The 19,398-nt window shown below is 32.2% G+C and overlaps 1 protein-coding gene across 1 annotated transcript; it reads left to right on the plus strand.

Annotated features, from left to right (window-relative positions):
* The first annotated feature begins 13,582 nt into the window (after positions 1–13,582).
* Positions 13,583–17,743, plus strand: LOC125872057 (uncharacterized). Its single transcript, XM_049552725.1, has 9 exons — positions 13,583–13,823; positions 14,402–14,606; positions 14,893–14,983; positions 15,416–15,561; positions 15,649–15,892; positions 15,971–16,075; positions 16,172–16,354; positions 16,693–16,894; positions 17,009–17,743. Exons 1-9 carry the CDS (start codon positions 13,673–13,675, stop codon positions 17,476–17,478), a joined length of 1,797 nt encoding a protein of 598 aa, XP_049408682.1. The 5' UTR covers positions 13,583–13,672; the 3' UTR covers positions 17,479–17,743.
* Positions 17,744–19,398: the final 1,655 nt, after the last annotated feature.

The following is a 19,398-nucleotide window of genomic DNA, read 5'->3' on the forward strand; positions in this document are numbered from 1 at the left end:
TTTTTTAAGCATTCCTCGCCTCAGAAATTTTTAATAAAAAAATTTTAAACTTTTTTAAGAAAATGGCTGCTATAGCAGCTATTTCTATTTTTTAAAAGCTGCTGGGCAGCGTTGTTAAAAAAAAATTCACAGCAGCGATTTTAAAGAAAAAAGATTTTTTTTTTGGACCGGCAACGATTTTTATGTTTTTAAAAGGAGTAACAGCGTCAATTTTGTCAGAAGAAAATCGCTCCGTCAGGAGCGATTTTCTCTTTTGGTTAAAAAAAGTTGATGTGCCATTTTGGAATTTTTGGAAATAGGGGAAGAAAAGTCTTGAACGAGCGCATCTTTTACATATTCCATGTATTTTGACGGCAAAATAATATTAAGGACCAAATTGATCACAATTTATGATACATAAAGGACCACTTCCATCAAATCCATACATTAAGGACCAAATGGAATCAAAGCCATACATTAAGGACCATTTTGATCATTTTCTCTAATATAGTGGTAGATCTCTTTTTAAATTGACACTCATGTCCGGGTTCAAATTTCATTGTGAACATTTTGTTTTTTTAGCTTTTCTTCGTTTAGTTCAGGACCAATCTTTCACGCTTTTTATATATATATATATATATATTTATTTATTTATTTTTTTAAAAAAAAGTACTAAAAAAAGTAGATTTTAACCCAAAAAAATCCAAACGTATTAAAAGGTCTCTTGTAACCGAATAACTTTTTGTACCTATAAACTATATACTACTACTTTCTTGAAATTGTATGTTATTGACTTATTCACAAGTTTATACTTTTATTTTTTAAACCCCTACATGAAAATTCTGGATCCGGATATTAGCCAGGCCAGAAGCAGATATTGGTTCGAACAATAAGTGGACATCTTACTATTGGGTCCAGTGGAGAATGAGATGGTGACTACGTTCAGCCCACTAGAGGAAACAAGCACAAACTATTCAAGATAGGGAGATACTTAACACAAAATCCCATATTTCTTTGGATGAAATTGGCAAATAGCTATTTTTTAGACGGTTAATCAAGTTATATTCAGAGAATCAAACACATAAGAAATGAATTTTGTGCCTAACTAAATACGAAAAACTAGATTTTTACTCATCCCAACAATATGGGACATAACACCTCGTTTCACCCCATGACTAGCGTTTACTGCGTGGGCAATTTAGTATGGAGGCACAACTTTGGTAAATCATAAATTTGGAATTTGGGACGGGTCTGACTTTAATATCAAATAATTAAAGAAATGAATCTTGGACATAACTTAACCCAAAACTAACTCATAATGAGAGGATTGCCCTAATATAATCTAGCTTTTCCTCATCCCACATCGGTGGGATATATAACATATGCAATGTTTAGCAACTTTCAAAATAGTTAAAACACGAAAAAAAAAAAAATAACTCTGGTATATTTACTTAAGTTGGAACTAGGGTAGCTATGACTTTTAGAACTAACCGAATCGAACCGATTCTTAAAGTCTTGTAGTAAAACCTTAGGTAGAATTATTATTTTGAGAAAATAAACCAAACTCATCCACACTTAAAAAAAAGGTTTCAACCTACCCCACATCGCACTTCCATAAAGTTAAGTCTATCCCCACCTCACATAGGAAAGACCATTTGACGAGGGCAGGTGACGGATTCCAGCACCATTAAAAGTTGGGCAAAGTTGGGCAGGATTTAAAGCGATTAGGCGTTTGGACACATGAGTTTGATTGAAATTTGGCAAAAAAGAATATCACCTTTGATAAACATCTCCATGTACTCTTCTCATTAGAGTTTGGATCCATTTTTGTTGGAAATTAAACTCTTTTTGTTAATCATTACCCTTCTTTTACTTGATCGATCGGGTCACCACAACCCAGACAAAGAAGGGTTCCAACATATATACTAGAATCATTATTAATAAGAGGATTTACAGAAAAAATATACAACATGCAGTGCTATAACATATTAGTATCAATCTTGCATGTCTTGGTTTATGTACTTAAGCACATGCATAGTTATAAAGCAAACGAATATTTTTTGTTTTTATCTCTCCTCTTTGTAACAACCTCAATTTCACAATAGAAACATTCCCGTATTATAATAACTAAACTTAAAGTTACAACACCAAAGTGGAATTTACAAAGAAATTGCAAAAAAACAATGGACTAGTTAAACAAGAAAACTATTGAAGAAGATAACTAGAGGGAGATGAGAAACTAAGACTCAAAGAAAGGGGATGAAAGGACTTGACATTTTTCTCAGCAATCTGCATAATTCCTTAATCACATACCATTACCCCTTTTGATAGAACCGTTCTCAAACCCAATATTCAACGCGGATCCCAAATTAACCTGACCCTATTGCTTGTTCTCAGCCCAATAGCTCGTCAGCCCAATAACAACTTGTATGACATTAGTATCTACATTGGGCTGGACTTGGTTCATAACACTCTAACCTCTTTGGTAACTCGAACTCTAGTGAAGGATGCTTACCATCCGAGCAACTCCCTCTAGAATCTAGTAAATAGCAAAAAAACTATAATAGTAGTTTCAACTTTCAAGACACAGAAGTGGACCTTCTTATCATCCTAGCAAATGAACTTTAATTTACTTGCTGGCATGAATTTCGTTTCTTAGGATGACCAAACTGTAATTAAGAATCACAAATTTATTTTTAAGAAAAAGAGTAAGGAACATGATTATATATACCTCCATACAAGCCAAGCAAACACGAGCTTGGCTTTGAGGTTGAGTTAGACTCAAGATTATATTCAGAGTTCTCCCGACTGGCTACCAAGGTTGAATTATCTCTAAATGAGTGATATTTCATTAAAACTTTTTACTACAATATTGATTATTGAGAATATAATCAAATCATAAGACCTCAAGAGAGCACATATCCCCTAAAAAAGAAAACATTCTTTTCCTAACTTCTATCACAAATTTAAGCAAGACCAAGAAACAAAACTATAATACTAATTATGTATAAATGTAATCATAGTATATCTTACAACATAGTTGATGTGCTAGAAACAGAATTAGATCTGGGCAAACGTGACGATGATGAGTTGATGAAGTTGATACAATCTTTGATGGCCTCAACTCTATGATCAGAATTGATTAATATTGGAGGATCAGATAATGGCTTATTAGAAGAATTAACTTTGCCTGAACTTCTTGGAGACATCATCCTCACAACAGCAACTATCTTCCCTCCTAAACGTTTGAACAATTTAATCGCGGATAATTCTGATGTTGATCTCTTGAAACTATTATACCCTCTTTTCGTATTACTATTTGTTGCTTCATTGTCTCTTTTTTTATTTGAGCCTTTTTTTGTCAACATGATCTTATAGCTAGAAAACTAAGAAAGATGATACAATAATTTGGAGTGTGTATTATTAAGAGGATGAAAAAATGGATGTGTACCTTTAATAGAGAATTAAGTGGGGAAAAAGACAAGAAAATAAATGATGAAAGGTGAAGGACAAGAAGGCTACTTGGTACAAACTCTTTTAATGCATGTAGAGAGCAAATTAAACATGCCATGGGCTATTCTAATCAATGAGAAAGTGACTTAAAACAATACCAAGAGAGAATTGTCAAAAACGTATTGATGAAAGATGTTCAAGTTGATTGATCTAGCCAACTAATTAATTGGCTAATTTTGGGTTCCATCATATTGTTGGGTTTTAAAGGTGTGAATAGGAAATGAAGGGTTGTGACTCTCCTGAAGGGTTGTGACTAAGCCGAAGGGTTGTGACCTTTATGAAAGGTTGTGTCCTTTCTAAAGGGTTGTGACCATTTGAAAGGTTGTGCCTTTTCCAAAGTGTTGTGACCTTTCTGAAAGGTTGTCTTCTTTCCAAAGGGTTGTGACCTTTACCCTTTGTTGGCTATAAATAGAGAGGTTTTCTCTCATTTTTCTGCATAAAATTCTTCCCTTTTTTTGCATACATTTCTTACAAAATAAAATCGATCTATCGTGTCTCTGTGTGTGATTCGTTGCTGTCATTTTGAGTTCGTTGAAATTATCGAAGTTTGAGGTACCGCTACTTCTTTAATGGTTAATCCGTTTTATCTTGGGAGGAATTAATCTGCAACCTCGAGTACTTGAGGGGATTAAATTTCTTAAGGGCACACAGTGGGTTCTGTGGACTCGGATAGTTCTTTGTGTTTTTCTTTTCATCTTTTATTATTTCTGGTTTGCTAATCTGAATACAGGAGATAACAAGCTTAAGAAATTTATTGTTGGTATTTTCTGTGGTAAGGAAATTACTTCTATTTTCTGTGTTCTTTTTATGGGGAAAGAAAAATAAGAAAAAGAGAATTATTTTATCATATGATAAAAGAGATTTGGGATGAATTAGTACTACTTTAATATGTTCGAGTATATTTTTTGTAGTAAGTTTTCCTTGGATGGGTAAGATTATTTTTATTTTTTCCCAAGTGCATTCAAGCATTGCACCCCTTCAGTTTTCTTTTCAATGAGAAAAGTTATTTTGTGCATAAAGGCTAAGATGAGCACTTTAATTTTTTCCCTATATTCTTGGTTTTATATAACTATGAGAAGAAGTAAATGAATAAATGTTATCTCCTAACAATATTTGAACATGAGTTTAGTTTCTTGTTGAAATTAAATGTCTTCTTGAGGAAAATAGGAATATGATGGAAACTGAGAAAAGAAAAACAAAATTAGCAAGAAAAGTGACTTGCATGGAATTATTACTGACAGATAGAATATGATTCAATGAGAGTAAAAATCAGGTTCTATCTTTATTTTCCTTGATTATTATTTTCTTTTTCTATCCTTTATAAGTTATGAAATTTATTTCATAAATGTTACGATAGATGATCATTATGTGATGATCTCAGAATATATCTTTATTACTATTAATATGTATTCTGTTTAGAGGAGGAAAAATAAAACTTTTGTAGTTTTCTGCTCCATGTGAAATTTGTTGTATTTGAGGTTTCTGGAGATTAAAACCTTTTTGGTTTACTACTCTGTCTGAATGTGAAACTGATGCGAAGAATATAAAAACTTCATCAGAATTCAAGGTTCATTCGGTTAACGATTAGAAGAATATAAAACTTCATCGTTAAACTAGAAACAAGTTGTATAAAGATTGAATCTTTATTGTTAGTATTCTAAATACTAAGTGATTTGTCTAGTTGTGACAGAAAGGGGAAAAAAAAAACACTAGTGACATAAAATTAGTGATTTTTGTGCCTGCAATGGGTGTTTATATAAATCTCCAAAAGAAGGCTTCGTATTGCCAATGTGTAAGCATGGGAAAAAAAATATGTGGAAAATAATTTCAAATACTTGAAAAATATTTTTGAGAACATATTTAAAATGTGGGGGGTTCTTTACTTGTGATAAAGACAAAATTAGACTTACTATCTAATTTAAATTTGAAAGTACAAGATATGAAATTTAATGACAATCTTGTATTATGTTAGACCCACAAAATTCTTGGAGTATATTTGATATTGTGATCATGACTTGTATGCAATCACAAAATTATATTACTCATTGAAAAGAATTGTATTCTTTGATGAAAAAGTTTCACTTTAAAAATATTGTGTTTTTTCATGAAAAGATATGTCTATTAATTTTATTTTTTTTATAGACATGAACATTGGTGAAAAGTGATATGTTATGTTTGTGTTGTAAAACAAACATTTGGGTCATATTGCCCTTATTGGACCGATGAGACTATGATCATGGGCAATTTTATAACAAATTGAATGTTATGGAAAGGTCCTTCTGAAAAGGACAAATGACAAAGTATTGACTCTAAAACAATGTCTGTATTTGAGAAAGTTATAAAAAAAAAAAAGTAAAGAACAAAATATCTGTGGGAAAAGGTTACCTCACAGAAGGTCTTTTCAATCTTAGTATTTATGTTTGTTCTTACTTGCTTGAATCAAATTGTTTGTGACATAAATGTTTGGGACATGTTAATTACAAAACCTTGCAAAAACTGATCAACTTAGAAGTTTTGTCTAATTTCTAGTGCAATAAATCAAAATATCAAGTATGTGTTATTGAAAGGAATTTTAACACCTTAGAATTGATTTACACTGACATTTGTGATATGAAGTCAACACCATCTCGTGGTGGGAAAAAGTGTTTCATAAATTTTATTGACAATTGCACTAGATATTGTTATGTTTATTTGCTGAATGGTAAGGATAAAGCAATAGAAACATATTGGCAATATAAAACTGAAGTTGAAAATCAATTAGATAAAAAAGATTGTCATGATTAGAACTGGTAGATGTGGAGAATATGAATCTTCTTTTGCAGAAATATATTTGGAAAATGGAATCATCCATCAAATTACTGCACATTCTCACGTCAATCTAATGAAATTGTTGACAGGAAAAAAACCGAACTTTGAAGGAAATGTTGAATGTCCTATTTATAAGTTTAGGTTTACCACAAAATTTGTGGGTGGTGCTATCATTATAGCAAAAGAGAACAAAAAATAAAAAAAAAATTGTTTGTTCAGAAAGAGAGAAACAAAAAGTTTTGTTTGTTAATAAAGAGAGTAACAAATTAAAAAAAAAAAACTTTTGTTTGTTAAGAAAGGGAGCAACAGAAAGTTGTGTTTGTTCAGGCTTTGTTGTATCCTGATAGAGAATCGTTTGTCGTCCCTTAAAGTTTATACAAGCAATAACTCTTGAAAGATAGTGATCAAACAATTTCCAATACAGTCTATTTCATATGAGAAATGAAAATGAGGAAACTATTCCCATACGGGTCAAAATAGGACTTAAGACTTTGGATTGTATGTTCATTGGATATGATACAAATAGTAAAGCATGTCGATTTATGGTTCATAAGTCCGAACTGTCGGATAGTCAAGTGAAGGGTCTAAACAACCTTGGAAAGAACCAAAGGAGAATGTACTTAATAAAGAGATTCAGAGGCGTAGTAAATGTCAATAGACAAATTACTTCCTACGAGTTTGATTTTGTAACATTTCTTCTTGAAAATGAGTCTCATATATTCTAAAAGTTATGTCCTTTGAGGACTCATTCTCTTTGAGAAAAGTTTGTCAATAGTAAGATAGATTCAATCTTGAGCAATCATACTTGAGAGTTGACTGATCTTCCTCGAGGAAATAAACTTTTGGATTCAAAGTGGATCTACAAAAGGAAAAGAAAGTTGATGAAACTATTGACAAATACAAAGACAGACTTGTTGTCATAGGCTTTAGATAATAAGAAAGCCTTGTTTGACAGATAATAACACTAACTAGGATTACATCAATTCAGATGTTAATTGCGCTAGTTGCGAAATATGGCCTTCAAATTCGTCAAAATAGATGTGAGAACATTTTTTTTTTTAACAACCCAAGGGCTTTGTGGTTCTGGTAAAGAAAAGAAAGTTTGTACACTTGTTAAGTCACTCTGTATACTAAAAACAAGCGCCCAAATAATGACATGTGAAGTTTGACCAAACTATGTTGGCAAATGAATTCAAGATTAATGAATGCGATAAATGTTTTTACATTAAAGACACTCCAAATCACAAGGTCATTGTTTGTTTTTATGTTGATGACATGTTGATCATCAAAAGAGACATTTCTGATGTAAATGCTACTAAGCATATGCTAGAAAGTAACTTCGATATGAAAGACATTAAAGTTACTGATGTGATTGAGAAGGTACTTGACAAGTTCAAGTATTTGAATTTCAATATTGTCAAGACTCCAATAAATATGAGTTTTGTACTTCAAAAGTATGAAGGCAAAAACAACTCATAATTGGATTATGCTAGAGTATTGAGAAGTATGATATATATCATAAAGTATATGTGATCGGATATAGCATGTGCTATTAGTAAACTAAGTCGGTTCACGAGTAATCTCAATTAAACTCATTGGATGACAATGAAAAGAGTTTTGGAGTATTTAAAACATACTTAAAAACTATTGCTTTGCATTATAACTAATATTCAACAGTATTGGAAGAATATAGTGATGCAAATTGAATCACCAGGTCAAATAAAGTAAAATCTACGAGTGAATTTGTATTTACTCTTGGTGGAGGAGCAGTCTCTTGGAAATCTTCCAAACAAAAATGTATCGCTCGCTCTATTATGAAATCTGAGTTTATCACTTTAGATAAGACCGATGAAGAAGTTGAATGACTCCAAAATTTCTTGAAAGATTTTTGGCCCAAACCTTTTAGCTCCAGTATGCATACACTGTGAGAGTTAATTTGCAATAGGTAGGGTATGGAGCATGATGTATAACGAAAAGTCTCGTCATATATGACGTAGACATAATATCGTTAGAGAACTACTCTCTAGTGAAATTATCAGAATTGACTATGTAAAGTCAAAGGATAATGTGTCGGATCCACTTATAAAAGGCCTAACTAGAGAGGTAGTTGATAGATTATCAAAGGGAATGGGAATATGGCCGAGAACAAGTCATTGTGGCGGTAACTCTACCTAGAAGACTGGAGATCCCAAGATCTAGGTTCAAGGAGATCAAACAAAGTCATTAATGGCGGTTCAACATTGTCAAAATATTTTTGATGGTCCATTCTCATGATAAGGCAATGTTCAGTAACAAGGATAAAGGCATTAGGACTTTTTAATGATTTCTAAGTTTGATACAGGGTATATCAAATGGTGTATCTACGGGATAACACATTTAGAAATCACCTATGTAAGTGTGAAGTGTAAGCCGCTTCAAGGAGAATCCGGTAAGGCCAGTTCTCTACGCACTTATAAATCGAGATGTGTTCATGGCTGAAACGAACAAAACAATGAGAACCAAAAATAGTTCAAGGGTTGATTGTGTGACTTATGTTGTCTAGGTATACACCAAAGCTCGACGGTTCAAAGATATCAAATCTACCGATTGACCGAGTATATCCGATATATGTTCACTACGGAAAGTTTAAAGGGAAACCCACTTATCCAGATGCAATCAATCCTTACTTACGAATCACACAGTTTTTCATGCATATGTTTTAACAATAGCCATTCCCTATTCATGTGGGGGATTGTTGGGTTTTAAAGGTGTGAACAGGAAATGAAAGGTTGTGACTCTCCTGAAGGGTTGTGACTAAGCCGAAGGGTTGTGACCTTTATGAAAGGTTGTGTCCTTTCTAAAGGGTTGTGACCATTTGAAAGGTTGTGCTTTTTCCAAAGTGTTGTGACCTTTCTGAAAGGTTGTCTTCTTTCCAAAGGGTTGTGACCTTTACCCTTTGTTGGCTATAAATAGAGAGGTTTTCTCTCATTTTTCTGCATAAAATTCTTCCCTTCTTTTGCATACATTTCTTACAAAATAAAATCGATCGATCGTGACTGTGTGTGTGATTCGTTGCTGGCATTTTGAGTTCGTTGAAATTATCGAAGTTTGAGGTACCGCTACTTCTTTAATGGTTAATCCGTTTTATCTTGGGAGGAATTAATCTGCAACGTCGGGTACTTGAGGGGATTAAATTTCTTAAGGACACACAGTGGGTTCTGTGGACTCGGATAGTTCTTTGTGTTTTTCTTTTCATCTTTTATTATTTCTGGTTTGCTAATCTGAATACAGGAGATAACACATATTGGATTGACTTCAGCACTAGGAGTCTATGTTATTGCTATCGTAGTCCAATTTTTTTTTTTTGGCGGAAATTGAGTTAATGTGATTGCATTTATATAGAGTATTGACTATAAATATCCATATTATATTATTGTCACTAAATATAATATTCGGTAACTACGTTTGTGGGCAGTACTAAGGGAAATCATTATAACGTACTCATTCCGTCCCATTTTATGTGTCAACGTAAAATAGGACGAAGGGGGTATTAATGACATTACCTTTTGTTAATTCACATATAGAATGTGGTAGCAACTGATGATGGGAAATGTTGAAGCTTGGCCCATAGTGAATGACTCTTTTGGCATTATATTTCAAGCTCATGAACACACCATTATATGCATTTCAAATCAACAAATATGTACTAGGAGTGCACACTGGGATAACAACATAGACAAACAAATAAAGCCATTTCAGAGTTGGAATTATTTCACAAATTAAAGATTTGTAGAAAGAGGACCAACACATGCATGTGGTCTGAACACACCAATTTCACTCTCAAGAGGGACTTAAATGTCGGCAACTACAATAGTAAATGGCTAGCTACAAGTTGCTTGAGTGATTTATTTAATTTACCGAAATTTAGTCACAATTTGAGGACCACCAAAATCACTAATAATACCCTACGAGTCACATAAATGTATGACCCAAACACACAAACGATAATGGTAGTCAGTCAACATATATAGAAGAATTCCCTCTAGCTAGACGCAGATTTAGCATTTTAAAATAGTCGATTAGGCACCATCTAATATATATACATATAAGATTTACTATACACTTTATATTTTTTAATCTCAATTTATATGACTCATTTTTCCTTAATCTAAGAAATAATGATACATTAGTAACAATTTAACTTTAAAATGCTCATTTTACCCTTGACGAAATGATTTATAGTCACAAAAACGTGACCCGCAAGTTTCAAAATTTCATATCTAGTCAAACAACATCAAGGTTAATAACTCTCAAGGGTAAAATAGGAAGAATAATGTCATTTATGCATTGATTTTGTGAAATTGTAAATATTACTCCCTCCGTCTCATTTTATATGTCACATTTTTGCTTTGCACTTGCATTAAGAAATGATGCAACTTTACCCTTAATTCTACCATTATTTAATTTTTTTGGAACTCAAGTTTTCAATCAATGAATATGAATTAATTTATTTTGATTAATTAATTTAACCAATGAACATGAATCATTTACTTAGCTTTTTTAAGTTGGTCAAATATATATTTTCAAGGCAAATAACTCACAAGGGTTAAAAAGGAACAATATGGTAATTTATGCATTGATTTTATGAAATGACAAGTATTATGGATCAACTATTTATAGAAATGGATGACATATAAAATGAGACGGAGGGAGTAATGACCATCTATTTTTAGTAATAACGATGCATTAAGTATATTCGCACAATTAGATGTATCATCATTAACTTCATAAATGATTTAAGTGTAGTTTCTTCTTACGTTATTAAGATGAAACCCCTTTTTTTCCAATTTCACTTCTTAATTAATGTAGAACTAAAACTAATTAATCAATGGCTCAATAAATCTTCAATTACAATGAATGTTGAACTACCATAAATACATTTCAAGTTCAATGATAGATAAGCCTACTTAGTACTTATCTGTTCGTTCAGCATCAAATCGTATATTATAATAATAAAAAAGAGATAACATTTATGCAAAATATTCTATATGCCGTTAAAAATTTCCATCATGTGGGTCAACTTGTCTGATTCATTTGATGCTACGAGGGATTAATTAAGGGAATTATATCTTCTCTAAAATTAAAAGAAATCAAGTACACATAGACAGTCGTATGAAATAAATTAAATAAACTTTCAAGATAAAAAGGACAAGTTCAAGGAAGATGGCTTTGTTTTTTTTCTTCAATTAAGTATTTCATATCAACGAAATAGAAATGATGTACAAACTTTTACATCAGCAAACCATCTTTGTTTATAACAGATACCCGACTTATTTTCAAGATTACAATCTCATATTTTAAAAAAGACTATTCATAAATATTCTCTATTAGTCTGAAGTTGTGATTTTTTTTCTAAAAATGATTTCTCTATTTTAATATTCCATGAATACATAATAGATCCAAAAGGGTTTTGTTCTCTTCCATGCCTATCATTCATTGACTTCTGTATATTTAACTATATAATATAAAGTATTATAATTTGAGATGATGTGTTTTCCAAGTAAGAGACCAGAAGCCAATGATGGTGATCCAATTGTTAAAGGATCTAACAACACCTTTTTAAAAATATAAACATTGAAATCGTCCTGATTAGTTCGTCTTTAAAAATATAATATTACTCTTAATAGCGGCGAAGCCAAAATTTTCAATAATTTAAATTATGAAAAAGTAAAAACACAACTAGTCCAAGGGGGTTCAACATCTACCATAATTTTAAACATGTATAAATAATGTAATTTTTCTCCGAAGAGGGTTCATCTAACATCATGCTAGCTCCGCCCCTGACTCCTAATACATAGATAGAGTAATATACACATTATTCGATTTAATTTATTTATTTGATATTAACTTTAACACAAAATTTACGAAAGTGCAGAACTTGAAATTAAAAGTGACCTTTGACGGTTAAAAAAGAATAGGACACAAATTTTAAGTAGATGTAAAAGAATCCTTTAAAAATGAGAATGAAGGGACCAAAAAGTTATTTAAGCTTATGGCCTTATATGTCATATAAATCGAAAGTTAGAATTAAAGAGTTGTTAAAAAAAAATAAATTAAAATAGAGATTCAAATACAAAACCTGAAAAATATTTTACAATCATAAAATAATTACCACAAGTTGGAATTTCACCTTCTTTTTTTTTTAAAATTTTTTTTTTTTTTATAATTTACTAGTACTACAATTTTTTTTCCAGCTATTGGACTCTGAAAAAAATGGAGTTGGGTATGGGCTCCAAACAGCCTCAGAACTATTTTTGTTTTCTCATCAGAACTATTTGTTGATGACAAATCACAATCTTATAAGGAAACAAGTTGCACCAATAATGCCTTGTTCAGATCTGCTTTTCCTTCATGTTCCAGCAAAATTTATTCTTACTTTAATGAATATAATATATATATATATCATTATTTATAATTATGATAAGTTAATATCATTTTATATAAATATCGAATACGAGTAAATTGTTACACCTCTCTTACTCCCGTTTGTTTTCGACACATAACTACATAAGCTAAGAAAAGTATATAGTACTAATATATTAAGACAATTGCCAAGTGAATCATAAAGTGAACATGTTTTTACCTATTTTTTTTGACATAAATTCATAAATTATGAATTAAATCCACTTCATTGGTGCAGAGAATCATAGAATTATATACGTGGTCACCATGTATATGATTAAGTGAAAGTACCATGTATTTATTGAGTACTCTGTATTTACTATTTTTATTTTTTTAGTATATAGATGTAAACACTAAAACAGAATAATTTTTAATTACCTCAGTAAATCCCCCCCACCCTCTAAATTTTGTTAAAAATATGGAATAGGATTGAAGATTATATAGCCAATAAATAATTTTAATGTAGGCTTATTAAAAACTTTTCAAAACTTAACAAACTTATTTTTACTTTAAATAAATTAATTAAAGGATAAAATAATGAATAACTATATTTTAATAATATATGAGACGGAGAAATACAATTAATCAAGTGGTAATTGGGGTAATAATATATAAATGCAGGCTGTTCACATCATATATACTAGTAATGTTTTTTTATTTTTGGGTTCATATAATATGCGGATAGATACAAATTAAATTTCACATGATTGCAATTCGCTGTACCTGAAATATTTTATCCAATCATACAAGTGTACGTGCCACGTCACCATTAATATTTACTAATCTAAAATCTTGCCCTTAAGTGTATATATAAATAGAAACCTTCGGTCCCTGTCTTATTCCTCAAAAAAAAAAAAAATATCTGATTAGTATTAATTAAGGAGATTAAGATCTGTTTGTTCTTCATCATCTTGTTCAATTAATTGTAGCTATGGATTGTATTTACAAAGATCCAAATGCTGCAATTGAAGAAAGAGTAAAAGATCTTCTTTCTAAAATGACTGTTGAAGAAAAAATTGGTCAAATGACTCAGATCGAAAGAGCTGTTGCTAATCCTTCTGCTATTAGAGATCGTTTCATTGGTAATTCATTTTAAGCTCCATTAATTCACTTCCTATTATTTATGCCTTTTTTATATTCGATTTTTTTTTCTTTGCACTGATATTGAGCTCCATTGCCTCTTTTTCTCCGTTTTTAACTTTTTTGCTCTACCCGTTTTAATTTGTTTGTTTGGTTTTAACTTTTAAATCTTGTGGTTTTAAACTAAGTGGGCAAGAAAAAAAAAAGTAGTTTTGGTTTTTAAAGTCGATATTTGAAAATTGGAGTTGTGTTTAGTGTGAATACAAATTGAAGTTGTTTTTTACTTTTTGGGAGTAATTTGGAGTGAAAACACATTTTGTTTCTAAATTTTTTGAAAAATCTGGAATTCATGGTCAAACGCCTGCTAAATATATTAGAATGTACCTAAATGTTCTTTAATCTTGTGGCATTAGACATATATGTGAAAAGTTGAAATTAAAGAGTTGTGAAGGAGGAAAAGAAGTATATTTTTTTATATACAGATTAAAAAGGAAAATAAGACAAATGAATTGAAATGGAGAGAGTATTATTTATGGGTTTTTGATTGTTGAATTATTTTTATTTTTGGAAATTTTTGTAGGGAGTGTTTTGAGTGGAGGTGGAAGTAGACCTTTTGAGAATGCAGAATCAGCTGATTGGGCTAATATGATTGATGGATTTCAAAAGGGTGCAGTTGAGTCCAGGCTTGGCATTCCTATTTTCTATGGGACTGATGCTATTCATGGCAATAATAATGTTTGGGGTGCCACTATTTTTCCTCACAACATTGGGCTTGGTGCCACCAGGTTAGTTATTACTCTAGTAGATGATTTGTTTCGACTTGTGTAAGTCTTGATGGACAAAGTGACTTGAAACCTGAGTCGTAAAAGTTGTGCATTCAGGGAAAATAAACAATGATTAGGTAGCAAATATTTCAGCTCAAACTATATAGTTTAGTAGATAGTTATGTGTCAATTCTTATGAGTTGTTATGATAAGTTCCTAGCACAGACTTAAAATCTTGAATCTGCCTATGCTTTTGCGCGTAAATTTGTGAAGATTATATTGAAGTAGATTTGGTATATTTCTGCAGAGATGCTGATTTAGTAAGAAGGATAGGAGTGGTGACAGCTCTTGAAACCAGGGCGTGTGGATCTCAGTATGCTTTTGCTCCTTGTGTTGCTGTAAGTCAAAAAGAATTTTCACTTATCTCTTTGTGTTTCGACTTTTTACTTTTGCAATTTTGGGAAAGAATGATCCAGTTTGATGCTCATAGCCTTAGATATAATTTTGGAATGAAGTAAAGATCTTGAGAAAATTTTGTGCTTTCTTGTCATAAAAGCAAAACTAGCATAGTTTGTTTCCTATCTGAACATTTATACCTATCAATGTAGTTTTTCCACAAGTTACTAGTTTTCCGTAACTTAAAAATGTCTATCGGACATTTGTGGAATTACAACGGGTATGTTGTTTAAAAATGTCTATGTAAAGGAATTTATCCTGATATTGATATTGCAAGATTAAGCTGATTTGTAGTCTTTGGTTACCCCTCCTGGGGACACATATAAAACTAATTTACCATTTCATAATCGTATGATTCAACTGAATTATGCCAGGTTGCAAAAGACCCTAGATGGGGAAGATTTTACGAGAGTTACAGTGAAGATACTGAAGTTGTAAGAAAGATGACCTCCCTCGTCTCGGGCTTGCAAGGTCAGCCACCAGAAGGACATCCATATGGCTACCCTTATGTTGCTGGAAGGTAAAGATAATGATGAGCACTAGCCGTTATCTCTGTAATTTTCGTTACTTCAAATACAGAATGTTGATACTAGTTTCTTGATTTCAGAAATTCTGTCATGGCAAGTGCAAAACATTTTGTTGGTGATGGGGCAACTGAGAATGGTACAAATGAAGGAAATACGATAGCATCACATGATGATATGTTTAATATCCACCTAGCACCATATATAGACTGTATTGCCCAAGGAGTTTGCACTGTTATGGCCTCCTACTCCAGCTGGAATGGAGATAAAATGCACTCTCATCGATATCTTTTAACCGAAGTCTTGAAAGAAAAGCTTGGATTCAAGGTAAACAATGGGACGATAATTATATGCCTGCAATGTTGAGAAGCTTTGTTAAACTATAAAAGCAATATTCTGGTGCAGGGTCTCTTGATTACAGACTGGGAAGCACTTGAACGGCTTACTGACCCTCATGATGCTGACTATCGTCAATCAGTCAAGTCAACCATTAATGCTGGAATTGATATGGTTAAGTTGAATTAAAGTTTGTGTTGGAAGCAAATAATAACAGCTTTTTTTTAGCCTAATTCATGTTATCTGTTTGCATTTTGTGAATATTTGCAGGTAATGGTGCCATTTAGATATGAATTATTTTTGGAGCAGCTGCAATCACTGGTAGAATCAGGGGAGATACCGATGACCAGGATAGATGACGCTGTTGAAAGAATCTTGAGAGTCAAATTTGTTACTGGGTTATTTGAACATCCGTTTACAGATAGATCATTGATAGATTTGGTTGGTTGCAAGGTATTCCTACTTATTTCTGTTGCCTATTGGGACAAGTTTACATTTTTAACAGTACAACATCATCTCATATTGGTAACAATCGCGTAACATGAGTAGGAAAGAACCATTTCTTAGAAGAAATACTCTTTGCAAAATGCTCAAGTTTTAATGAGATTACATGTTACCAGTATTTGTTCTAATCCGTTGCTGAAGTTCTTCGTATGACTCTTCTATGGTTGTTCTTTATATGAATTCTAAATAGCAGTTCATATGTATGTCTTGCATTAGAACAATAGTGATTCTGCATTTCACCATCTTGGATCTGTTTTGAGTCTGGTTATTTTGTCACATTGTTTAAGGCACATAGAGAGCTAGCACGTGAAGCTGTTCGCAAATCCTTAGTTTTGTTGAAAAATGGGAAAGATCCAAAGAAACCATTTCTGCCTCTAGATAAGACGGCCAAAAAGATCCTCGTTGCTGGAACTCATGCTGATGATCTTGGGTATCAATGTGGAGGATGGACAGCTACTTGGACAGGACTCAGTGGCAGAATCACAGTTGGTAAGTAGTTTTCGATTACAAGTCTCTCCCTAACACGATTCTTATAAACTATCATTTGCAGTTACTTTGTGAATTATCGTAATCTCAACTAGTTATATGATCCATTTTTGATAGGCACAACCATAATGGATGCAATAAGGGAGATGTTGGGAGACAAAACAGAGATAGTCTTTGAGCCAAATCCTACTGCAGAAACTTTTGCTAGTCAAGACTTCTCTTTTGCTATCGTGGCGATTGGTGAGGGTCCATACTGTGAAACTGGTGGTGATGATCCAGAGTTAAAAATTCCATTTAATGGAACAGAAATTGCAACTTTTGTTGCTGACAGAGTTCCCACGGTGACAATTCTCATTTCTGGAAGACCTATGGTTATCGAACCACCTCTGTTGGAAAAAGTAGATGCATTTGTTGCAGCTTGGTTGCCTGGAACTGAAGGAGCTGGAATCACAGATGTCCTTTTTGGAGACTATCCATTTCAAGGGAAACTACCTGTGACATGGTTTAAAACTGTTGATCAAATTCCAATGCATGTTCACGGGAATTCAAATCCTCTATTTCCTTTCGGATTTGGTCTAACATCCTAAACAAGAGGTACTGAAATGCTCAAACGAGACAGCCATGGATTCAACATCCCCATACCATCCAGTAATTCTTTCGTTGAGGTCCTCGAGGAGAACTTCAACTGTATTCTTGCTCCTGAATGGAGAAGTTAACTAGATCGGAATAGCCATATATTACAGTTGTATCTCAAATAACAAAAAAAAAAAAACAGAAGCTACTGCTTACTACTAGCTGTATCTTCATGTATGATGTTCAATCAAGATTATGAATTCATGATGGTTATCTCAATTCTGAGTTTTCATTTCGCCTTTTTCCTATTAACAATATACACACTATGTATTGTAGCCTTTCTCAGTTACAGCCTTAACAGGACGTATATTCAAATTATGGTATGTCCCAAAGCTTTGGTTCAGTGGTAAGAGCACAGTACGTGATGTATGAGCTGTGCACATGTCACAAGTAGAGGAGCAGATCCATTATCGACCAAGTTTGTCTCAGCTGGCCTATGGAGATTATAAAAATAGGATTCTTTTTCTCTGGTAAGGAAGAAAAGCCCCCACATGAGATCATTCAAAGATCTCTCTGGTCCACCGCGAAACCCCAGCTAACTTTTTTTCGACCATATCAGCATCATTTGTAAAAATGTAAACAAGGTCCTCTGCTTGATCCATTGGAATATCTTCCATGAACAAGAATCAGAATATTGTAATCCGAACGGTATTTTTTTTAGAAAAAAAAAACAAAAAAAAACAAGGGAAACAACTTTTGTATGCCGAAAGTGTTCCAAGTATTGGACTTTCATGTGTGGCTGTAGTTTGTGAAAGAGGAGATGAAAATTGGAATAAATTGACTTAGTGGCTTCCATTCTACAACTTGCAAATTATTATTCTGCTCTTCTCTTTTTTTTCCTCATAAAAGAATGTTACTTTTTGTCATTTCTTGTATTCAACTGTTTTAGTAAAACCAACTAAGCATATTGCTCTTGATGAGCTTGAGTTTTGAATATACTAAGAAAACTAGATGCTACTTGTCTTTCTAAAAGTTGTTTCTGTAGTTTAAGCAAATAAAATAACGCAATAAAGTACACACGTGCTTCAACTGAAAATAGTTATCCTCACTCAGTGTTTACATCAAACCAAATAATTTATCAATAACAGTTACTGATATTGTTTACTAGTTAGACATAAAAATAAAATAGTGAGAGATTGAGTGATCCAATGGAAGAAAAGCTTAATGTCCTTTGTTTCCATGAAATTAAGAGGCAATGGCTAGCACCAAAACAAAGAACAGTGAAATCTTTATTTTCTTTTTCATTTTTTTTATTAAATGAAAAAAATAAATTGGTATGATAAAGTATATTAAATTACAAAGCAATCATATAGGCTATTGATTAGAAAAATAGTACAACACTCGTGCAATACTCATACCAAAATTGACTAATAAATTTAAGAAATTTTTGAAGTGAATGTATCAAAAAGAGAGAGTCATTGCAATTGATTACCAAAACACCAAAAGAGAGAAAATTAAGTTTATTTTTTAAGTAGGAGAAATCTGCTATGAATCTTACTTTTGTACTCTTAGATTATGTTAGTTTATTGATTAATCAATGTTTTACCAGTTTCTTTATTTTTCAAAAGGATCTTCAAAAAGGATACATAATCTCCAAGAAAAAAGTAAGGTAGGGGCCCCCTACTAGGGGGTAGATTTTGGATTATAGGAAGGTTTGAAGAATAGGATGCTTGAGTTAGTGGAGTGTAGACTCAGCTTCTACTAGAAAGCTTGCCAATCGAGCGTGGTCAAGTAAATAGAAGCGGATTCAGAATTTAAACTTAATGTATTCAATCTTTAATAAATTCATAATTTAATACTTATCAAGGATTTAGTGATTTTTCGCATATATAGTTCAGCGTCGGTGTCAAAAAAAAAATGCAGGGCTCAACAGA

The sequence above is a fragment of the Solanum stenotomum genome, chromosome 8, assembly GCF_019186545.1.
Source record: "Solanum stenotomum isolate F172 chromosome 8, ASM1918654v1, whole genome shotgun sequence".
In the NCBI taxonomy this organism is placed as follows: Eukaryota; Viridiplantae; Streptophyta; class Magnoliopsida; order Solanales; family Solanaceae; genus Solanum; species Solanum stenotomum.